Source organism: Parasteatoda tepidariorum, chromosome 6 (genome assembly GCF_043381705.1).
Source record: "Parasteatoda tepidariorum isolate YZ-2023 chromosome 6, CAS_Ptep_4.0, whole genome shotgun sequence".
Lineage (NCBI taxonomy): Eukaryota > Metazoa > Arthropoda > Arachnida > Araneae > Theridiidae > Parasteatoda > Parasteatoda tepidariorum.
Window position 1 is genome coordinate 53,851,728 of NC_092209.1, and position 26,107 is coordinate 53,877,834.

The 26,107-nt window shown below is 29.8% G+C and overlaps 1 protein-coding gene across 3 annotated transcripts; it reads left to right on the top strand.

Annotated features, from left to right (window-relative positions):
* The first annotated feature begins 347 nt into the window (after positions 1-347).
* LOC107441102 (uncharacterized) lies at positions 348-24,478 on the top strand. 3 transcript variants are annotated; one of them, XM_016054251.3, is made up of 4 exons: positions 348-505; positions 12,542-13,412; positions 14,904-15,133; positions 24,075-24,478. In XM_016054251.3, exons 2-4 carry the CDS (start codon positions 13,082-13,084, stop codon positions 24,462-24,464), a joined length of 951 nt encoding a protein of 316 aa, XP_015909737.1. In that variant the 5' UTR covers positions 348-505; positions 12,542-13,081; the 3' UTR covers positions 24,465-24,478. The 3 variants fall into 3 exon arrangements, with proteins under 3 accessions (XP_015909737.1, XP_015909738.1, XP_015909739.1); XM_016054252.3 differs by having other exon boundaries at positions 373-606; XM_016054253.3 differs by having other exon boundaries at positions 385-668.
* The last annotated feature ends 1,629 nt before the right edge of the window (positions 24,479-26,107 follow it).

Here is a 26,107-nt window from a genome sequence, read left to right on the forward strand (position 1 = left end):
ATAAATAAAATCTTTTTTATATACTTTTTAAAAATATTTCATTTTAATTATTTTTTTCCCTTCTCTTTTCATTTATCTTTATTATTTTCCATGTTTTCTTTTTAAGACCTAGCGAATGCATTTGTACGAAAGTCTCCCAATCCCTTTTTTAAATTCTCTTAATAAAAAAGCATAAATGAGATGCCCTCTTCGCTTGCATTACCTTTGTATTCTTCGAATGATTTAAATTTAAAGAGAAAATATGATGGATGGATATAAATGATGAATTGATTAAATTACGAGCACCATTCATGAAAAACTCACGATCGATAAATTGTGTTAGAAATTGGCGATCGTTTGGCGCTGAAAGCGAAAAATCTTGCACATCATTGCAACCCTTATTTCCACAGTTAAAATTTACTCCCTCTGTTCTAGAAATGACAACATCGAGAATGTCTGTTAGTAGCGAAGACTTCATTGTTTTAAACTTCGGATGAATATAATTGAGGATACAGTAAGGCCGAAGGTATTAATTTATGCCTTTCTTTTCATTTTCTCCTTCAACTACAACGCCCCGGAAATGCGTTATCCAGTTTGATAGAATGTGACCTACATTTAAAGGAGCAGGTAGACAGCTCAGAATATTCTTTATAGCTTCCCGAAAAATTAAGTTGTCTACTATATGAAAAGTTGAGTGTTAAATACAATTAGTATTCTGTTATGCAATTTCTTATGAATCCGGGAAAAATGTAGAAAAAGCTTAGAATGTTCTCTATAATGTTACTTTCAGAAAAATTAAAATGCCATGTAAAAAGATGACTGATTAATATAACTTTTCGATTATGCTTTTTTTCCCCTTTCATTTTTCTATGAATCAGGAAGAAAAAAAAATGCTATTTTTATAGATTTCTTTCTCAGCATTGTGAGTTCAGTATGTATTTTCCAGTTATTTATGTATCAGAAAAATACGGAAAAAAATGCATGTTGAATATGAAATCTTTTAATGAAGAAAATAATTTTTTTTCTGTAATGATTAAGATTTTTATCACTCAACTTTTATTTAAATCTAGACATTGTATCAAAATGAGTAATTGAGTAATTTAATAAAGTTCATTGGTTGGGTTAAGGCTCTATAATTAAGGATGGTCTTCTAAAACAATCATTGCTCTAATATATTTTAAATTAAATAATAAATGAGATTCGGCAGAACATTACTTAATTTTATTTTTAAAATTTAGTAGATTTAATATGTTATCTTAAATGTAGTTACCTTTTTCTTACTTTAAATTATAGGAAGTTGCATAGGAAATCCTTCATAATAGCTTTTATATTTTAAATACCATGTTCATATACACCAGTGTTTCCCAAATTGTGGTACGCGTACCCCCAGGGGTACGGGAACAATTTAGCGGGGGTTCGCGTTCTTATGCGAAATATCTTGCAACAAACGAAAATTTCAAAAAATTTATTTAAAAACCAAGATAGCCATGAAAATTTACGATTACGTATTTTTCTATTGGCTATTTTTTGCAGAATTAACAATTAATAATTAGTGGTGTCAACAGCTAGTAGTAATTTTTAACTTTTGTACAATTTTTTTATGGTAAAAAATACATTCATTTTCTGATTAGTGATACACAGCGTTATGAAAAATTTAGTAAGGGTACATAAAAGTTTGGGAAACACTGAATATACTATTAATTGAAAAGCTTGATGTTAAGTTTTTTTTTTCTTTTTAAAATTTTGGGAACATTAACATTAGAAAAATACAACATCTGAAGGAATATGTTTACGAAATACATTTTCCCATTAAAATATCTTCTTATTCAAGGTCAGACAGAAAACAATAATTTTCCTTAACATAACATATTATTAAACCGAAAATTTGGTCCTTTCTCAGTTTCGTTCCTACACTTGGTACCTTCTTCTAAGCTTTTGTATTTATAAATAAAATGTGACTGAATCAATACAAATTTTAATTATTTTTTACTCTAAAATTTAGCCATAAATATTTTTTTGATATGCATAATATTTGCCGGCAAAAGTTCTTAATTTAAGGATCTTAATCATATGATTAACTTGTTGGTTTACATCTTACAGTGTAGTTCATTTTTTAGATAAATTTTGTACAAATAATTGCTCTCCAATTTAACTGTGGAAGTACTTTTTAATGGAACTGCATGATTTTAGTTTGAAATATAGAGTTTGATAGATAATTAAGCCAAATTTTAAGTTATGAAATCTAATATTTCAACTCTATTTTGATGAATTATCAAAGAAAAATTCAATAACGTAATTCTAGATCGATTCTACACGACACTGAAATACCCTAATGATATTCATTTAGCGTGTGTATTTTGCTATGTTTGTAAGACACTTTTTAATTGCAATACATTGAGTATGCGATATCTTAAGCTTTGAGTATAGCACGGCATAATTTGACCGGGCTTGTTCCTTTTATATTGAATTTAGTTCAAACATTTATGTTGCCAGTTCATAGAAAAAATATCCAGCAATAAAGTTTTAACCCATAAAACGCAGCATTTTGTAATCATGGAAAAATGGTCGGGCATTGGCAAAATTAAATTTTCTAACGTTGGCAAAATATCGTGCTTGCATAATTTCAGTTCAAAATATCGATATTTATATCATTAAGATACTATAAACATGAATGCCTAGTTACACGTTTAACCTGTATAGATTTCAAGTATGGTATAAGTGAATCATCAATATTAATTTTTTCGAAAAATGTATGGAAATGTTGACTCGCAACGGATAATAATCGAAATTAATGTATCTAGGGCCAGTTCAAATAGGTTAAGTACGTAAGCTAAGAGTTGCGATTCGCTCATATTATTTTTGCTGACTAGGAGTAGTATATCCCTGCTTTTGTAGTTTACTCTTTCGATAAAATTCCTTATAAACTACAAACATCACATAAATTTTGAGGAAAAAAAAACATTTTGAAATGAAAAATCACGTAAGCATATTAAGGGATTCATGATTTGCTTTATTTTTCGCCTCCAAGTCCAAAATCACCAACAATACGTTACGCCAGTGGTACCCAAAGTGTGGTACGCGTATCCCCAGGGGTACGGGAACAGTTTAGCGGGGGTACGCGTTTTTATGCGAAATATCTTACAACAAACAAAAATTTCAAAAAATTTATTTAAAAACAAAACTAGCCATGAAAATTTACGATTACGTATTTTTCTATTGGCCATTTTTTGCAGAGTTAACAATTAATAATTAGTGGTGTCAACAGCTAGTAGTAATTTTTAACTTTTGTGCAATTTTTTTTATTGTAAAAATACATTCATTTTTTAATTAGTGGTACATAGCGTTACGAAAAATTTAGAAAGGGTACTCAAAAGGGGCCGTTCAAAAAGTACGTACATCCCGAAGGGGGGAGGGGATTTGCTATTATGTACGGTTTTGTACGATGGGGAGGGGGGAGGTATTATACAAAGTACGTACTTTATAAACATGCACCAAATTTAAATTTGACTTTATCCTACACACTCCTTAAGTAAATATTTAATTTTATTTAAAATATAATTATTTTAATTTTTATGAAAAAGGGGGGTAGGGGGGGGAGTAAGACCTTATGTACGGTAATGTACGAAGGGGGGGGGTTTAAAATTTCTCCATTTTTGTGTACGTACTTTTTGAACGGCCCCAAAGTCATAAGTTTGGGAAACACTGCGTTACGCAATATTTGAACGCCTGGATAGAAGTTCAGTAAAATTTATGTTTACCTTAAAAATTTCTGTTTGCGTTAATTATCACTGGAACAATTATTTCGCATAAACTTAAAGTGTTGAAGGGTATGCATTTATTTTCAATTATCTTCAAGCATCTAACAGAAAAGAATAAAAAAAATTTAAAATATTTATAATTTTTAGAGCAGCGGTTCCCAAATTTTTTTTCTTTTTTGGCTACGGAGCCCTGAGCTATTGAACTTTATTTGGTAATACCCCGACTTTTATTTATTTACTTTGGAAATTTCCTAAAACTGTTAAAGTGGTTATTCGAAAAAAAAAATTCTTCATATTTGAATTTGGTTACTTCATTTTGAATTTTAAAGTTAATCATTCCGTATGAATAGAAAGAGAAATACACGTGAAAAAAAATTTTTTTTTAATTTTTCTATTCTTTTTTTATTGTTAATTTAGTAAAATAAACGAATTATTAAATTAATAATAGATTATTGGTTGGATACAAACCTGTAACATATTTCAAAAATTACTAGCTCAAGAGAAATAAGTCCTAAATTACGGAGCATGTGTGACCTTCCCACGGAACACTAGGGTTCCACAGAACACCATTTGGAAACCGATATTTTAGAGTGTTATTTTTTTTTATCAACTCACCTATGATACAAAAATGTATTTTTTAGCTTCTAAAAAACAAAAACAATTCTGCAATATTTTTGATCTTGAAATAAAATAAGCTATTAATAAAAACGCAGCGATAAAAAAAAGATAATTTGTAAAATTTTTTTCTCACTTCTCACTCCAACCATTTAAAAAGAAAGAACATTTTTAGATAGTGTTGAATGAGATGAACCAGACTTTCCGAAGTAAATTTTTCTCCCTTTTATTTGGAAAATCTCCAAAACTTCCGTAGAACAGGTGGCGAAAGTGTTTTAGACTACGTGACGCCATTTTATGCTGATGATACACGAAATTTGCGTGTGAATGTTTGGGTGTAACGCATAAAATGTCTCATTTCAAAAGCCTAATAAAACACCATTGTTTTCCAGTTTCGTTGGGAATTTTTTGCGATGAAAAACTTAAAGTTGACACTTGTGATTGAACAGTTTCCAAAAAATGTCTAATGCTTTTATATTTCTTAAAGGATGGAAAAGTTGACACTTGTGATTGAACAGTTTCCAAAAAACGTCTAATGTTTTTATATTTCTTAAAGAAAGCCTATAAATCCTGAGGAAAATAAACTTTTAATATTTTTTGATGATGTAAATGCTATTTTTATTTCTGTTTCTTTCCTTAATTTTTTTTTTTTTTTTTTTTTTTTTTTTTTTTTTTTTTTTTTAGATTTTTAGCAGCGCTGCGTGGTTACTTTTGGATTCAATGCAGGGATTTTTTAAATCCTCTAGCATCTTTCCCGATTAGGTGCCCTAAAAACGATAGTATAATCAGTAGAAAAAAAATTAAATGTTTTTATTTACAATAAAAAAGGGGGAAGACATGCACTTAGAAAATTCTAAATCCAGTGGCGTACATAGATGAGACTTAGGAGCGCCCCTCTGCAAGAATTATAATACGCCACGCCCTATCTTAGACTTAATAAAATTTTTTAAAAAATTATAATCGGAGGCAAGAACACTATGAAGAGACATTCGGGGATATATAATTATTTATATTAATTTATATGTTTTAATTTAAATTATTTTAATATTAATTAATAATTTATTTAGAATTACGATGAAAAGGCCGAATTTAGGAAAAAGCACTAAATTGGAGCATTGTATACACTTACTGACTAATGAAGAAATAACTCACTTTCTTATAATAAATATATTCAAAGTTTAGTTAAAGGTTATTTTTATTTGTAAAGTGAATTAAAAATTATCTTATATATTATAAAAACCTTTATATTGAAATTCATATAGTAGGATGCACAACCTTTTTGAATGAAGAGCAACATGTCCAAGTATTTATATATGTTGACGACTATTATGATAATTTTAATTAAAATATCAGGGTTAACATATCAGTGTCATAGACACAGTTCTTTCTATCAGTCAACTTGATAATATATTTGCATAAAATTAAATTTTTTGAGCATTACAATTCATTGAAAAATGAAGAAAACCAAATTGATGCTTTTCCAAATAAAAATATTTCCTTTTCATCAAAAATAAATATAATAAAATAAAATAAAAAATAGATTTATCGGAAAAAATTTTAAGATCACGTTGCGTAACACAAGAGTGTGTTCTAAAAAAAATTAACTGTAACCTTCTTCTTGAATGAATGCAAAAAATAAAAAAAAGGTAAATATTTTATGGAGCAACATAAAATGCAAATTAAATATTTCAGTTAAAGAAATTGTATGGGGATATAAAATGATTTAAAATAAAACCAATGCATTTTAGCTTGAAATAAGATTCAATATTCAATTGAGGTTAAGTTAAGTATATTTTTAGCCTTAAAACGTTTATATTCAGTGAATTATAAGACATTTTATGAATGTTAAATCTTAAAACGGTTTTTAAGCTACCAGAAATCAGAAACAAAGCTCAAAAACAGCAAATAGTTTAAAACTCACATTGGAATTTCACGTTTTGTAATAATATTGTGTTGAAAAAAATCAAGATATTTGAACGGAAAAAAAGAAAAAGAAAAAAAAAAAACGTGGAACAAAATAATATCAACTGTTAAAAATAGAGAAAAATAACATGGATTGACTTGACGATAAAATCAACACAAAATAAAGCTTACTAAAATTCATTAATTTTCGCATCACAATTTTGACGTATTAAAAATATCCGGAATTTTACAACGTTGGAAAGTCGTAGTGATCACTTAAAAAAAGCGATCGAAAAACTATATTGGTTTAGGTTTCGCGCGTATACTGCTTAAATAAGCAATTAATATTTTCAGATTTTTTATTTATTTTCTATAAAAAAAATTATTATAGTTTTTTTTATTATATTCAGGCCGTACATCAAGAGCGAACGAACCACAGGTTGTGCACCTCTTACATCAGGGGTCTGTCCAGACATTTTGTGAAAGGTCCGTTTTTCGTGAAATTGTGAAAAAATTACTCACATTCTTTCAACCAGGGTCCGCTTTATGAATTTGTGCAAATAGGGTCTGTTTATTGCAAAAATAAAATTTTTTCAAGGAGTTTTTAAATTGTATAGACATACAAGATTATGCTCAACACTGTGAAATTGTAATTAAAAAAATTAAATTTTAAAAAATAAACAACAATTGCTGCTTCTAAATTAGAGATGCAATATACAAATATTTGGTATTTAGCCTATACTGCTGAACGCAGAATATTAATTTCGGACGAATAATGGAAGAATCGTCTGCCGAAGACAAAACTTAATTCGTTTACATCCATCTTTCTTGTTTTCTGCCCTGGGAAGGGTTTATTCGATTAACAAAATAATAATGAAGATAAACAAACAAATTTGGGAAGGGTCCGTTTAAAAGAAAAATCATTTTGTGAAGGGTCCGTTTTCAAGTTAAAATATTTTGTGAAGGGTCCGTTTTTATGAAAAGAAATTTTGATATTTAACGGACCCAAATTTGTTCTAAACAGACCCCTGAACATACTATATTTTATTTTATAACCGTCGTTGAACAGCAGACCTGATTTTTGGTGTTTAGGATGTTTGGTTTAGTTGCGAGGATGTTATTCACGCCAATCTTAATCCTCAATTTGTAATATTTTTTCTCTTGCGTAAATCTTAGCAAAAATCATTCTATAGTTCAAAAATTATTTTACGACAAAATATCGTTAATTATTTATTTATTAATGTAAAGAATATTTTAATTTTTCTGTATCTCAATGATCTTCCGCGATAGCTCAGTGGTTAAGGCATTAAGCTGCTATTGTGAAGACCCTGGTTTCGATCTCCGGTGTTGACTTGAAGCCCACCCAGATCTATGGGTGTTAGCTTGTCTGGGAAGCAAAGGCGACCAATGCACAAAGCTGACCACATTGCCATGCCGTTGGTCATGAAATCGTTCAACCTGAACCTCCATGACCCACAACGAGTATTGTGGGAATACTTTACTTTAGATGATTTTTTTTTTTTTTAAGTGTTATAATTTTCCGAAACTTAATTATTAAATTTATTGAAAAACCATTTAGTTGTTCTTCACAATATATTTTCTAAGAATCAAATATTCATGTGCTAAAAAATTTAATTGTGTGATAAAATAACAGTGAAAGATTTAATGTGTTCTTAGTCCTTCATTGGATGCCCCCTTAGAATTTTGAATCTTTGTTTCCCTTATTCCACGCCACAATCTCTATTTCAAAAATGCTCCTTTAATAAAAGAAAACGGAAGTTGATTTACTTGTAAACATAAATTTTAAGCATATTTAAATAGAAATTTACTAATCATCAACTTTCTGTAAAGACCTATAAGGAGAATTTTATTTTAACATACACTTAAAAAAATAAATGAATCATTGGACCTATTATAATTTTAATTAAATAAAAGGTTCGAGGCATTTAACCTTGGTGCTTTTACTATGAATAAAATGTTCAATTTTCCTATCCTATCCAGATTATCTATGAATTGAAAATCTCACTTATATGTCATTGAGCCGCGATGGCTCAGGGGATAGAGCGTTCGCCTTCCAATGCGGCGAACAAGGTTCGAATTCCAGTCGATACGAATTCCACATCCGGCTTGCGCCGACCACAGTGCTGACTTGAAATATCCTCAGTGGTAGACGGATCATGGGTTAAGAGTCCCATTACCGTCAGGTTAACCGTGGGAGGTTCTCGTGGTCGTCCTCTCCATGTAAGGCAAATGCGGGTTAGCTCCCTCAAAAAGTCCTCCACGAAGGCAAATTTTCCCCAATATTCGATCCGGGAGTTCCCTTGTCTTCTGAATTGGGTTCAAAATTACAAGGCTACGGAGTTGAACATTAGTAGTCGTAAACCCATAAAATTGGGTCGGCTGTTCAACGACGGTTATAATATAATATATGTCATTTCTCTGTTTTCTGTATGTACATATATGTGTATAGAAAATCACCAAAAAAAGAACACCTGATTGTAAACTTATACGAAATAAACAAAATGAAGGTGGGAGCTTTCATTTCATTTATTATTTATAAATATTTGTTTATTAATCTTCTCACCGTTATTATATTTACACATTGTTATTCATAAGATGTATTAAGTCGGTAGTTTCAGAATATTATATTCTTGGTTATAATATGCATTTAGTTTTTCGTAATTTTATTTTATTTTTCTTAATATGTGACTATTACTTTACTGAAATACAAAACATTTTAAATAATAAGACAGCAAGCATATGATTCAATATTCATTAGGTCATTTTTGGTTTAGCTTTTTGTCTTATAAATAAAAAAATTCGAACAATGTTCATTTTTATCTACTATGTAACTGACAATATCAGGTTTATATATATCAAATATCAATACTTGAAAAGTTTTGTTGATATTGATTTTTTTTTATTCGTGATTACTTATTTATTTATTTATTAATTGGAATGACAATCAAACTGTTCAGTTTGTCGTTCGTCTGGATAAAAAGTTTTGGATATATTTAGAAATAGCCCTGAAAAGCCATGTTTATTTTTACGTACGTAGTTTACTACTCAATACTGTACAGTTCCAATAATAAAGATCTAGCAGCCAATTTGTTATTCATCAACTTTAAAGAGTTAAATTATTAATACATAACAAACAGAAAAATTTACCTTCTATTATTGTTTGTAATACAATGGTATAAAAGGCGATTGTTTGTCGCTGAATTGATTAAAACTATTCGTAATGACAAAAGACTTCAGACTTTAGAAATACACCCCTGGTAACGAATTTTCCGTTATCTTTTTTTTTCTGGTTTTCATTTTGTTCGATTTACTATAGATTAAACCGTAATGTTTTGAATTTGCTTACAGGCTAATTAGCCTATACCAGCTGCTCAATATTTTTTTTCGTCTATGAAACCCCAAATGATCGACCCTCTTTTGGCGGGATCACGAAACTAAATAAATTTTTTCAGCGATTGTGAACATAAAATTTAACACAAGACCTTTATTTTTAAAATATGCTATTATCTAAATTTAAATAAGTATTTAAAAAACATTTAGTGAATGAAATTTTTTTATCATATCGTTTTATCAATATTAGTCTTAAAATTGGGTCTTACATCAGACAATTGAATTTACATGTCTAAAGCGCAGAGCCGGATTTAAGTTTGGTGGGGCCCTAAGCTACTGAAAATGATGGGGCCCTTATAATTTCAATTCTATTTCCATACACCTAAAGTAAACTGTAACTATTTTTTATTGTTGAGTATTAACATTATATTATTAAAAAATTTGATAATATTACTTTATTGCTAAATATATTAATTGTGAGGAGACTATTATGTAGAACCTTTCTTTTATTGCACATATTTTTTGAATTAGGGGAAAAAGTTACAAAAGAAACACATTTTAAGAACAGATTAAAAATTTGGCGTGCTGGGCCACTATATATTTAACATAGTCTTTTTTCAGATTCATTTTGAATATATTTTATTTGCAATTTTTAATGATTTTTTCGCGAATTTTTTTCTCAATTGTTTTTTTTTACGTTACAAAATCTATAAGACTTAGAAACATGAAATTTTGAATGTGCCTAGAAAGTATGCAAAGAGTTAGAAAGAAAACAAGAAAATACAATTTGATTATTAGTTTTATTTTTTTTTATAACCGCCGTTGAACAACCGACTCAATTTTGAGTTTACGCCCTATCAACCAGGCTTTTTATTAGTTTATTTTATAACAGTCATTGCACAGCTACCCAATTTCGACTGCTAATATTCAACTCCGTAGCCTTGTCATTTTGAACCCAATCCAGAAGACAAGGGAACTGCTAGATTAGTACGCAGAGGTATTTATTTGTTATGAGAACTTGGAGGACTTTGTGACCCCGACAGATTTAACATGCACCAGTCACCATTTTATACATGGGTATTCTTCTGCCGGCTGGATTCAAACTCCCATTCTCACGAACTCGAGTCCAACGCCCTATCAACCAGGCTATCCCGGCGAAATTTATTAGTTTATTTTATAACAGTCATTGCACAGCTACCCAATTTCGACTGCTAATATTCAACTCAGTAGCCTTGTCATTTTGAGCCCAATCCAGAAGACAAGGGAACTGCTAGATTAGAACCCAGAGGTATTTATTTGTTATGAGAGCTTGGAGGACTTTTACCACTCTGAAAATTAAAATTGAAATAAATGTTATGTATTTTAGCCCTGTACCATCGGATGTTTATGAAACAGAAGCCACGACGACTGCTAACCGTAATTATCTCAATTCACTCAAATATACACTAGTCTATAAAATGAATGGGTGCTGCTCAGCCAAGGTATCAAAACAAACTAGGAACTATCGGATGTAATTTGAAAACACTTTATCTCTCTCGCATAAAAAAAAACTCAAATCGTAAAATGTGGGGAAAGTTTCGGGAAAGAGATCTAAGAAATAAAAGATAACTCATGTCCACTAAAATACATTAATATTTTAATACCTATGTTTATACTTCTTCATACCTGCCAACTCTTCCGGATTTTCCGGAAGATTTTATTTTCATATTTTAAGTGGTAGTAAATATATACTATTTTTTCTTTTATAAACTTAATTTTCAAATGATTTTGATCACCACTATTCTTACAAAAATTAAGCACATATATTAATATGCGTTACTATTATGATTGTCAACTTAAGTTTTCTCAAATACAACGTATTTGTTTGCTTAAAATTGAAGTTTTAATTCCATTTTAATACCACTGGAAAAAATGATAATGGAAAGGATTAAAAGTTGGCAGGTATGGAATATATATTCAAAATTAAAATGGTAGCTAAGAGAAGAAAATTTTTTACGAAGTTTAAATATGATTTAAAACACATAATATCACAAATATTTACACATTGCATTAGTACGTAACCCACACAATTATACAAGTTCGGTCGTAAAGGGTTAACACGTTATAAATTAGTTCAATGAGGAACAGACTAGATTTCAGAAGTTTTCAACTTGCAGTTTTGTTATTTAATATTTAAATTGCTAAAGAAAAGAAGCTATACAAATAATAGCAATAAATGACAATTAATATCCTAATGACATAAAATTTCTACATGATTTTATGTTTATCTAAGAGAACTAATACATCCTTAGCTATTCTAAATACGAAGTTAATATTTATATTTGGATTAGAATTTTAAGACCTAAATAAATTTAAAGTGGTTTAAAATAGCACTTTGTTCTGAAAGAAATGTATATCATATATAGAAATACAATACCACTGTATTAGTTATCTGTTATAAGATTAATTTAAAAATTAAGAAAAAATGAAATCTAATATTTTCTCTTTTTATGTTTATTTTCTTTTTTCTTTTATTTTAATTTTTAGAAAAAGCAATCAACGGAAATTTAAACCTTAACTAGAGTAAATTTTTATTCCTCTTTTTTGTGTTCTTTTTTTCCAGAAATTTAACCAATAAAACAAGTTTTGCTACCACTTTTTTCAAAGACAGCAAAAACATCAGAATAAATATTCACATACATTGATCAGTTAGCGTTTAACGTCATATTTAAAAGACCAGTTTTATTTTTTTTAAAAGAAAGGTAAATTTGCGGTAAGTATGTGATTTGATTATAAGCATTATCTTGGTTAAACAATGAGTATCCACTTAATTTACGATAAGCGGCATTCGTATCGCGTAACATATGATATTATAATTAATGATAGATATTTAAGGTCTACAAATTATATCAAATAATCATATATTCTGTTACAATAGTGAATAAATTATTTTTCAGGGCTTTCAGTAATAAAGTTCATGCACATCAATGAAAACCGATTTCAAGAAAACCATTACACCTGAATAATACAATGAAAAAAAAAACATGGTTTGCTTTCTAAAAAGATTGATGGACTGCTATATGATGAATTGATATTTTTCTAACAGAAAAGAGCTGATGTTGCTTTAAATATTTCATGTCAAATATAGAATTTCCTTGCTTAATGGGTTTAACTACAATGATTTTGTGAACAGAAAAAGAAGTTTATGATGAAATCTTTAGATAACGTTAAATTTACATAGTTGTAATCATTTCACGCCAATGCTAGCCAAACATGTGATTTTATATATTGTGATAACGGAAACCATGTTTTAATTATTAAAAGAAACACTTATTTAATCCACGTTAAGTGGCACCTGCTGGTCAGGATTGTTGTTTTATGCTTCCTCTTTATTTTTAAGTAAAGAGTTTTTTTTAACATATTGAATCAAATTTTCCAAAGATATCATATTTAAGCGCACAAATCAACGCACATTAATCTAAAAAGAAAAGAACAAAATGGTTGTTTTAGTGTTGTTTATGATTGCCACAGTAGTTGCTTTGGTGCTATTTGACTGGTATGTAGAAGAACATACAAGCCAACCTCAAAACTCAAGACCATTTGCAGAAGAACCTCGTGCGGAGAGATACTATAGTTCCAGTAGTATATTCACTGTACTTGGATTTTCAAGGGAAGATGTGAGAACTTTTACAGCATTTAGAGATAAATTCAGGAGCTATGCTGAGGTTACGAGTGCCATGAGACGAGCTGGCTTAGAAAGAATGAGGCTGATAGTGGCCATTGATTTCAGTGCCAGTAATGAATGGCAAGGAAGGAGATTTTTTAAAGGTACATTGCTTATTTAGTTATGCTATAGACATTTGTTATATTACTAGTAGTATGCATAATGTTCAATCCAATTTTTAAGCTTAGTTAAACGTCCTTGGAAAACAGAAAATCTGGTAGTTAAGTTTCTAAAAGGGTTGTAACATAACTTTCTAATTTAACTTAACCTTTTTCAATACTTAAACCTTTCTAATTTAAAATTCTCAGCACATAAATATCTACCCAGAAATAATTATTATTAGAAGTCTGAAGCAGTGGGTTATCGAATATCCCTTTAGAAAAGTAAGCATTTTTTAACAGTGTCATCAGGCAGGACGCTGGTAAGTCTAGTAATAAATTGTTTAATTTTAATAGTAATCTTTTAGTTAACATTTGAAATGGCTTATACAGCGTATACTTTTCGTATTTCTTATATTCCGCTCCGTGCAGTATAATATTCAATTGTATAAAAAAATACTCTATTCCACCCAAATATTTTGGAGCATTTAATGAAATAAACAATTTTAGACATTTATATTTAAAAAAAAGTATGACAACGAACATTCAAGCTCTAAATCTCGAAGCGGGTAAAAAAATATCTTCAAAGGCTTTTCTGCAATTGTTTACTTTTGTATCTGTTATGCACTTTAAGGTCTACATATTTTCTGGCTTTTAAATTTTTCTTAATTTCATAAATTTAATCATTCTTAATCCCTTTCAAACAAATAAATCAGTTTTTAAAAAAAATGTTCTGATGCTCGATTATTTTTAAATACCATAATTAAACTAGTATACTTTTCAAAACATTTAAACAAAAAATCACGTAAAGAATAATTAAAAAAAAACAACATTTAAAGCATATAATGTTGAAGAAATGAAATTCTATTTTACTACGATACATTTATGAACTCATAGGACACGTTAAGTGATAATAGAAATTAAAAATGAGAGTGAGCAAGATTTTTTTAAAATTAAAGTCGCACAGTAAACAACCGATAAGGATAATAATGTTCGGATAAGGATGCTTGTGGACTAAAATGGAGTATTAGTTTCCCCTCTTGGCTTAGATTTCGCTACAAACTTGTCTATCCTTAGGATAATGATTTTGCGGGAAGGCACTTGATAGAGTAGCTTTAGGGTAACCGTAACCGGAAAAAAACTCGATTTTAACTATCTTTCATGAGATGTCTTCCATGTGTTATTAAATGAATTTACTTTGACGATTCGGAGTGCATGTTTGCTTTCAAGCAAAGAAAAATTTTCTCCCCTCTATGTAGCGCTCGGCAGGGAAATTTTTTGTATACATTTTCCCTTCTTCACTGGGGTTAACTTTTAAAAAGGTTGTAGTTAAAATATTACAATTTGTAGCTTTAAAGTATCTTTTGGAAAACTTCTCCAAAAACTTTTTACCTGCACTTTTGAGATGTTCATTTGAAATGCTATAATGCAGTAATCAAACAGCGTAATCGCGACTTCTTATTAGACTGATTTAGTTAAATAATCTACGATTTTCAGGTGAAATGCTGCATGCTTTGAAAGGAAGTACAGTCTTCAATCCGTATCAGAAAGTGTTACATACTTTAGCTCCTGCATTCACTCCTTTTCTGCATAGTCAACCTATACACGCTTATGGTTTCGGAGATGTTCGCACAAAAGATTACGACGTGTTTCCCCTAAAACCATCGGGAGCAGCACTTGGGTGCATGGAAGATGTTTTAGATGCCTATAATCATAGTGCACGCAGAGTGAGTATGAATTTACGATAGTTTTAATTTTTACGCTTTCAGCTTAAGATCAGATTTTATGAAAATAATAATAAAGCAGTAAACTTTTTATCCCGACTTTGGACAAACCATAAAATGGATAAATTTGTTACAATTTCTTAATGAGGAATTTTCCTCAAAGGAAGGAAAAGGACTTTATCATCTTTATAAAATTGTAAAATAAAACGAAAAAATTCTAAGAAATGTCTGGCGGTCAAATTATTACGCACAACCTCATAGAGACAAACTATCATGAAGCAAAATTTCACTCTATTCAAATGTAACAGCAGATCACCGAAGTCAAGCATCACTGGCTACGGTCAGTGTGCGGGTGGGTGACTACTTGGATCAGTCTGCATAGGGACCGAGAGTGTGCGGTATTGGTCCTCGTTAAACTGTGCTACCGTAAAGTGTTCGACTTCGCGCGCAGGTCGTCGGGCTACCGAAGCGGGGGTGCCATCCCCTCCGCAGAGGATCAAAATTGTGATGGCATGTCTTCGGATCATCCTCCGGGATGTTTCCCAGACCGTCGCCAATAGCCCATTGTGCAGCTCTAGTGCGACGTAAATTAACAACAACAACAACAAATGTAACAGAATCTCAAGCGGGGAAAATACTTATTCGCCGTCTACCTTTATAGCTTTACTCCAGTGTTTCCCAAAATGTAGTACAGGGGTATGGGGATAGTTTAGCGGGGTGAAGCGTTCTTATGCGAAATATCTTACAACAAACGAAAATTTCCAAAATTTTCATTTAAAAACGAAGCTAGCCATGAAAATTTACGATTACGTATTTTTCTATCAGTTATTTTTTGCAGAGTAACAATTAATAATTAGTGGTGTCAACAGCCAGTTGTGATTTTTAACTTTTGTCCAATTTTTTATAGTAAAAAATACATTTATTTTTTAATTAGTGGTACACAGCGTTACGAAAAATTTAGAAAGTGTACACAAAAATCATAAGTTTGGGAAACACTGCTTTGAACATTGATTTCTGCGTGATGGGTTCGTAGGGAATTCAAACATCTTATTTCCAGACAACAAATTAGTACTTCCATGCATAGTGCACGAAAAAGCAGGTCAACTACCCACACTTGCAAACAAATTTTTCATCATCGAAAACAAATAATTATATTAAAAAATAAATCGAAAAATAATGAAGGGAAAAAATAGAAATCAATCCAAACCTCTACCACAAGTGAAAACAATCTCTGCAAATACTGCTCAATTATATTAAATAAGTAAAAAAATACAAAAAATAATAATAAATAAATAGAAATTAATACAAGCTAATCTTCTACCGGAATTCGAAACAACCTTTGCAAATACTGCCTCCTATCATGAGAACACGAAATACGGTCGAGATTTAGTCAATAGTAGTGGGAAAAATCGTAATTACTGTAACATTTAAACGCAACATATTGTCAAAGACCAGACAGCGATAAGATACAAAACCGATAATCGTGAGATTACAGAAATAAAATTATGAACAGCTGTAATGTATTGTTTTAAGTATTTGACTAATGTTACGTAACTTAAAATTGAACACTCTTTTTTTTATTTTTACAATCGCTGTTAATTTTGTAATTGTTAAATAGAATCGTGTACACCAGAAATGCTTTCTTAGAATTATCGAAGATTTTTCTAAAGTATTGGGAAAGTATTCACATACATTTTAACAGTTAAAGAGACTAAACGTAGGAAATAATTATTTTAGGGATTTTTTAAAAATCTATTTTTTACTGCAAATGTGACTAATATAAAATTTTTATTTTGGATACAAAAAATTTTTTTAGCGTAATATTTTCTAGATTATTTGTTCTACATTTCCCATTATGGTGGTGACTAACCGAAATTAAATTAATTACAACCTGTAAAAAAATTCCCACGGGAAACAGCTACTAGACATTCACTCCCAATTTACATTATTCTGCATAATATATTCCCGAGTATATTTTTATTCGCCTCGTGTGATTTGATCACGATAACTCATTTCATATGCTAGTCATAAATAAACAAAGTTTAATTTGAAGTCTGAGGCATGTAAAATTTTTTTTAGTTCGTAATATAATAAAACCCCGTTCTGGAATACTTCATAAATGTTAAAGGGCAATTCTATTATTTACGAATGACATATTTGCTGACTTTTTAGGCACATAATTCAGTTTTTTTTCTTTTTTTTTTTAAACAAACAAATAAAGCTATTCTAATAACACAAACCAGAGACTAAAAAATTGTTTAGAAACAAATAACTGATGCTAATAACTTAGGATATTGATTTCAAGATAAAAAGTGAAAAATTTCCACCTTTAATTATTTTTTCACAATTCAATTCCGGAGTTCCACAATTAAATACGGATTGTATTGTAATCCACTGAAAAAAAGAGTAAGCATATAGTGTCACAAGCTCCTCTATGGTCGTTGGTCGTACTAAAACAGAAGATATTTACGCTAGTTTGAGATGTAAATAAATAAATAAAAATTTTTAAGCAATAATATCTGTGCAATTTTTCTTCTTTTTTGATGGACTATAGTTTAAAATGCTTCTATAAGGGAAGAGGCTTTATAAGAATAGAAACTTGCTTATGCTGTTTATGAGTATGCCGCTTGGACAAGGCAACAAGCATGCTAGAAATGGCCCTTGTGAATTAAGTCAGAAAAAGTGCGCCTTTCGTTTTGACAAGAGAGCACCGCAATGGTGAAAGCAGTACGTCTACGCTCTGAACCTCCCAGATAGACAATACCACTCGTGAGGCAATTTCCACAATTTTGACATAGATCTGAAGAAAAAGGAAGTTTTCTCCAGATCCTTAAAACCATGGTACTGCTCAGCGACCGACCACAAAGCTTTTGATTCCATAGATTTTACGAACACGTATATCGCATGTACTTGGTGTGTCTTAGCGTAATCGAAGATCGAACCCCGGTCCCTCCGACCCAGAGTTCGATTCTCTAACCTCTGGGCTTTCACGATTCGAAAAGAAACTTAAATGTTTCCATCAATATAGTTGAAGAGTTGTTTCTAACTTATTGTTTTTTCACTGAATTGAACAAAATCAATCCCAAATCGATAGATAGCTTAGATGAAGTTTTTAATGATTTATGTACAAAAAGTACACTTTTGTACTAATTTGTACCATTTTTTTTTCACTTGGATCTATTCAAGCATCTGACATTTACCAACTCGGCTTGCTTTGTTTCTTACGTAATACAATTTTTGTGTTAAGTCCTATAAAAACAAAATTAAAATAAATTAAACTCTTATGTTTAGCTACTGATTTTCTATTAACGTTCTTTTCCTAGTGAATAAATGTTATTGTTTAACATATTAGATTATTTTAAAGATTTATTTAAACAATTCGAATATTTAAAATAAATTTGACAGATTTGATTAATATAGTTCGATTTGGAAGATTTACCGTTCACATTCTACACACATAGCAGTTTGTTAGATTGTGAAATATGTACAAATTTTATAATTACATATTTACATTAATTTTACATGATAAATACAAAAAACTAAAATGAATTAATGAATCATTTTTAAAATATGTACGATATAAAATTCAGCAAATAAAAATTGTGATTGTCAATTTAAATGGAATAAATTCATAGTCAAGTTATAAAATGTACAAAATATGTATAAAAGACTTACGAATTCCAAACTTAAAAGTTTGAGCCAGTGATTTATGAAAGTTCGAACATTTCGCTACTAATGCTAGAGGAAAAAAAAATAGAATTATTGCAAATAATTTTTCCATCTCTGGCTGTTGATGTACTCTTCAAGTATATCCTTAATACACAGTTAAACCAAAGAACCTAGAACTTACTTAAAATATTGTTCCAATTTTTTCAAAATATTATTTTTTATGCATCGGTTTAGTTCTTTGTCACAAGAACGCTATTTTAATTTATTTGAAATAATTTATCGTCTGCGTTTTACTTCAGAAAATTATTTATGCGTTTTTATTATTATTTTATTGCGAATAAAAAAGAAACGTTAAATTCACATGAAAAAGTGTGAAAACTCCAAATTAAGTATTATTTAAAAGTCGCCGAAAATAATTTTTTCTAAAATAATCTTCACCGATAACTTCATTTTGGCCAGGCATTCGTGCATTAATAATAGGTTTCCGCAGAAATGAGCCCTTCAAAGTTTAACAATACTGAAGTCCATCAAAAAGAACAATGGATATCTGTTTTAAAGCTATAAGTTGAGCTAAACCCTCAACTGCGGCTTTTTTTTAAAAATGAACCATTCAAATTTTAGAATAATAAAATCCTTCCATAAAAAGAAAAAAAAAACCATAGAAATTTATTCTTAAACTGAAAGAAATTTGAGTTGAACCCTGAACCGCGTCTAATTACTTTTTACGTCTGATTATTTTTTTATTGAACTATTCTAAGTGAAGCCCAGGGGCGGATCTACCTAAGGGCTTTTTGGGCTGCAGCCCAGGGCCCCGTGGATACGAAGGGCCCCAGTCCCCACTGAAAACAATAGGTGATATTTTGAATTTAAAAAAAATATCTAATATTAAAAAAAAACTTATAAGGTTGGCAACCCCGAGATCAATCAACCCATGCATGTGCGCGTCTATCGAACGGAACGGGAAATTCCCCATCACTTGTTTTTGGCCAGTGTATTTTTTCGTGTCTATTACGGGGGACTTTCCGCCGAGCCGCTTAACGCCTACGTAATTTTTTTTCCGCACTTCTGCTCTCGTCGTCAAAGTGACAAACTTGTTTAGTTTACTAACTTGTTTAAAAAATCATGAAGATTCTAATGAACATAAGAAACCAATGTTAGTGTGGTTGACACGAAAAGAAAATAGACCTGTTTTAGACAAGCAGCTTCAGAAACAATTAAGAAAAGAAACAGAATATTATCACTATGTCCTAAAACAGGTTATTGCAGTGGTCAAATTTTAAGTATAAGGGACTTAGCATTTAGAGGTTCCGAGGAAGTATTTGGCTCTCCACATAATGGTAATTTTATGGGTGCTCTGGAGCTATTGGCAGAGTTCGATCCATTCATTCGTAAACACAGTGAACAACGAGAGCTGAGACCAAAATCGATAATATCGTACTTATCAAAAACAGTATATGAGGAAATAATTGAGTTTATGGGCCAACAGATAATTAAACAAATTATAACTCAAATAAATAACGACGACACAAAGTATTATTCAATTGTGGTGGATTCTACTCCAGATCTATCTCACAATGATCAACTTGCTATTGTATTACGATACTATTTTCGGGGAAAAGTGTATGAAAGATGTGTATCCTTCATTAAAATTTGTAGTCATACTGGCTTACATTTATTTAATATTCTACAAGACGTTTTAGAAACAAATGGACTACTACTGGATAATTGTAGGGGACAATCTTATGACAACGCTGCTAATATGGCGGGTCACTACAATGGTGTACAAGCACTACTAAAACAAAGAAATAAATCCGCGGATTGTGTGCCATGTGCTGCTCATTCCCTTAAGTTGGTGAAGAATCTGTTAAGGTTGCAACCAAAATTGTGAACTTTTTTGGAGTAGTGCAAAAAATATACTTTTTCTTTTCTACTTCGACCCATAGGTGGGAACTGTTAAATCGTGAAACAAAACTCAAATTTACGTTAAAAAGTTTAAGACAGACTAGATGGTCTTGTCACTATGATGCTGTCAAAGCTTTGAAAAATAATTATGATGACATTATGAAAATTTTCGAAAGTTTCAGCGAAAATGAGGATGAGAAAGTTGATTTTCGGAAAGAGGCACGAAATTTATTCAATAAAATGGCGAAACTCGATACTGCAATTTTGATTATTTTTTTGGGAAGAAATTTTGGGGAGATTTAATTTAGTTAATAGAAAAATACAGAGCCCTGGATACATAGATGTAGATATTTGATATAATTGTGATATTTGTGAAGGCGACAAGTTAATTGTGTCATTAAAAGATTTCGTGAACAACATAAGGCACCAATCAGATCAGAAGCTAAAGGAATACGAAGAGAAAGCTAAAAAATTAAGTACTAGTGTGGGAATTGACAACAATGACATAAACAAGAGACGCATTACTCCAAAATTTTCGGATAAGTCTACAGCTAAATTCTCAGTATACGGCGCAGAAAAATTTAAAAGAGACACTCTAAACGTTGTGTTGGATAAGCTGATTATGGATTTAAATAAAAGGAGCCAAGTCTATGAGATGTATAGCAAGAAATTCAAATTTTTAATGGATTTGCAAGACGAAAATATGGAAAACATAGATCGTGTACGTAATATTTTTTATTATTATCCAGAACACGTAGACGAGCATTTAATGAATGAGTGCATTCAGTTAAAATCTTATTTACTTCAGCCTAAGCCAGTCTTACACCTCTTGCAGTGAAATTTTTATGCTAATTTAAGAAAAGAAACTTGTTGATGTTTTCCAAATTGCTATACTATCTTAAAGATTTTTTTAACTTTACCAATCACTAGCTGTGAAGCGGAGCGCTCTTTCTCCAGGATGTCATATACAGAAAACAAATATAGGACAACAATGTCTAACCATCGACTAAATCATTTATCAACTCTTTCCATAAATTCTGATTTAACGAAGGACTTACAATGTGATGAGCAAATAAAGGAATTTGCAGCACGAAAATGCAGAAAGGTTGCTTTATAATTTATACAACATAACTACACATAACCTGTCAATTTCTTTTGCAATAATGTTGTACAGTTGCTGTTTGTATACACAAATAAAAATAAATAAATAAAATTATTTTATTGTCCTATTTTTTTCTATATGCTTATCTACATCACTACAGAAAACAGTTTTTTTTTGACAAAATGGCTATTAGGGCCCCTAAGTAGTTTCAGCCCAGGGCCCCACAAATTCACGATCCGCCCGTGGTGAAGCCTAATGAAATATTTAAAGGACAGAAATAGCAATAGAAATTTGCTATTAATAAAGTTGAGTTGATGCCCTCAACTTACATTTAACATTAACAGTTTGGCAAATATTTAGCCATTAATGAAATTTCGATCGTTATTGATAGCTAATTTTAAGAATATATAGTTTAGGTAATACCATAAAACATGAATTATTCGAAAAGCTAGACACGTCATTTCATTTTCTCGTTCGATCGATAAAAAAGCCGTTATTAATTTTCACAACACAAGTAGTTTATAACTTTGGTAAACTCATTTGCAATTCTTTGTGTTTGTATAGCAAGAAACACTGCATTTTGTTCAATCGATACACAACATTTTGTTTGAACAGTTCTTATAAAAGTTTAATACGCAAATTTTTAGAGTCAGTTGGGGGGGGGGATGAAATCGTTTTTACAAAATTTAGCGCACCTTAAGCGACCTTTGACATTTACTGAGGGAAACTTAAAAAAAAAGGAGAAACTGAACATTCTACATCTTTTTTTCTTTCTTCTTCTAAAATTCTGAACTGATAGAAAATAACCTTAGTCGATAGATTTAAAAACAAAGTTCTGTATTTTTATTTTATTTTTTTAACATGGTATTCTACTTTTTTAATAAATTTTGAATTATAATAATTTCGAAATGTATTAAATACGAGTTACTTCGAAAGCTTTTATTGAAAAATTAACACTTTCAAAAATAATAATTTTCTATTTTAAGAGATTAATGATTAAATTCGTAAAAAACATGATTTAATAATTTCCTACAATAGCATATCATTCATCAATTTAAATTAATTAATGGTTTATTTCGGATTTACAGTTTAATAAAAGAGACATGATTTGTTCGTCTGTAATTTAACAAACAGCAAATTTATGTGTAGCAAGAAAAATAAATAAACGAATAAATAAAAGGATTGAATAATGTTAATCATAATGATCAGATTTCAACGAACAAACTGCTATTAGAATGCCTCAAAGGCTTGATCTCAAAGTTAAATAATACTAACGATTTATAAGTTATGGAATCTGACACAAAAGCGTATTTTCGCAGAATAAATAGAAAGTTTTCGACGGATTTTGATTTTTGATTATAAAAATATGGGGATAAGCCACAATTTGGAAAATATGGTTTCAATAGTTTAACCAGCGTCCAAGATTTTGGGCCCCTTAATGTTGATTTCATTTTATGCGTATTTGGAGAATTTTTAAAGATGATGAAATTTTTTTTAGCATTATCATAAATTTCGTTTATTTAAAGCCAATTCTATGTAAAGAGAAAAAGTTTTTTTTTTATTACTCATTAGTTTCAAAAATAAATTTTTATATAGAATTATCTTTGGGTAAATGATTTAATAAATTGAGATAAATTTTTTTATACACTTAAAAAGCTTTCGGAAACATTGTGAAATGTGTTCTGATCGTCCTCTTGACTTAAATATTGGGGCCATTTTTGCAAGAGAGCAACTAGTCCCTATATTTTAATTGGTCAAAAATCCAAATCTGTTAAAAATGATATCTTTATTCAGAGTTAGTATGTTTTTGTGCCTAATACCATTACTTAAATGATAATAAGCACAAATTAATTAGAATATTTAATTAGAATTATAAGTCAAACCTTAGAACAATAAAGAATTGCACTGTGTTCATTAAAATCGAACATAAGAATAAAAAGTTATTCTGGGGGTGATAACTTTTTCTATGTTTTAGTTTATTGCTTGGTGCAAAGAGAGTGGGTAAAATAGAACACTTGAAAATATTATGTTGCAGCAATGGGCTTAGTTAAAAAAGTCAAATAGGATACATATGTATATATATTATAAATGGGTCAAAAATTCAAATCTGCAAAAAAAGGGTATATTTAAAGAAAGAAAGTTTATAATCCTTGAAATAATCAAGATAGGATATGAAAAATTCTGATAAGTATACAATTTATTGAGGTGTTCCATTTATTGCACACTGTGAGCGTTATTTTAATTCCGTATTCTTTATATTAACTTTTTTAGGTGCAAAGAAGTGGTCCAACATCATTAGCACCCATAATTCGTAGAGCAACAGACATCGTTCGCCGTACTGGATTGTTCCATATATTGCTCATAATAACTGATGGCCAAATGCGACCCGAAGACGTGCCAACAAGACATGCTTTAGTAGAAGCATCGAAGAGTGCTCTTAGCATCGTTGCGGTAGGGGTCGGAGATGGCCCTTGGAGAGCACTTGAAGAATGGGATGAAAGAGTTCCAGACAGAAAGTACGACAACTTCCATTTCGTCAACTACCATCACGTCATTCGTTCTGCTAGGAATGCTGAAGCAGCGTTGGCACTACATGCTCTTATGGAGATACCAGATCAGTTCCAAACTATTCTTAAGTTCAATTATTTGAATAAATATTGATGAGAATAATATAATCTTAGATCTTTTATTTATTCATTTGTATGTAGATTTAAAATTAAGATATCAATTGCTTTCTGAGCCAAAATTTTGTTTTAGTTAAAAAAAATTATATGATGTAAACATGAAAATGAATGTTATAACACTTCTTTAAATACCATAAAAGAATTGAAGCAAAGATGGACTTTCAATCCCCAAGTAGTTAAAAATTGCCTGATAGAGGAATATGCATCTTTTTTGAAACACTAACCCATAAAGAAAACATAGCAGCATTATATTTCCTTCATCAGGCAGTGGAAAAAAAATCTACCCAATGAAAGAAAGTTTGCTCTTTTTAAAACGCGAATATTAATATTTTAATCTTTTATAATAATAAAATAAAGAGTGTGTGTCTCTTATAACTTCAGAACCGTTTGTGTTAGCGTCTTGAAAATTTAATAGTGAGTGAAGGAGCAGGTTTAAGCACCCAATGCTAAAAATTATTCAAGAATTTTATTCAAATCGTTCTTGAGAGATTTTGAAAAATGAAAGCCGAATTATTCGAAGTTTACACTGATAAAAATTAAACAGTAGATGTTTCTGCTATTTTAAGCAAATATTTTTAAGATAACATCAGTAACAAGCAAATGAAGTTTTTAATCAAGTAATCTTGCCGTTTTAGCTTCTTGGCATTATTTATTTAATAGGGGTAAGAGTTTGCTTTGAAATTCTAAGAGTTATCATACTGCAAACAATTTCAGAATCAGTTAATTAAAATTTAATTTATATAGGATTTATGAAAAAACATGTTATTTTCAAATAAAAAAACGTCAAATTTTCTATTAAAAAATTATTAAATACAAAATAAAAAGCTTCAAAGAAACATCAAAGTAATACATGCTTAAATAGTAATACATGTTTAAATAGTAATCTGAATTTAAAATTTATTTCTGCATGCATATATTGAGCCACTGCAGGTGAACTGCTATGCCACAAGTCAATTATTTCAGTAATTTGAAATTTTGAAGTCATTCTTTTCTTTTTTCAAAATTTTTAAAAGACAAAAGACATTTTTCAACATTAATGATTTTTAAAATCTCGTATAAAAAATAAAAATCAATTTAACACTCAAATATTAAGAAATAACTCAATATAATAAAAAAAGAGCCCTTTAGCAAAATTTTTAAATGGTTGTTAAAGAAATAATTTATACAATATCATTTAACACAGAAAATACCTAATGGGCCATAGTTAGCTTTTGATATCAATAATATATTTATTTAAGGTAAACAACTTATAATATACTTATTAAGCAAATAACTTGTTAATTTGAATTTAAAGAAAAGTAAAAATGAAATATATTTATATTTAATAAGAGAAACACTTATATTAATTTAAATCCGTAGATATGTATGCTTAATTATAACAGTAAAAAATTGGGAAATTCAATGAGATTTTATTGTTGTTATTTGTTAGTGATTTTGATAATTAGTGGGAAAGATACAATTCAGTAAATGACTTCAGAAGTCATTGGTAATTTTTAGGAAAAATGAGAAAATTGACAGTTTTTTTTTAAACATTGAGTAGTTAAATTTGGCATTTTCTCAGCATCCATTTATATTATTAGACTAAGAGGAAAACTCGGATACTGGTTAGACTTTGAGTTA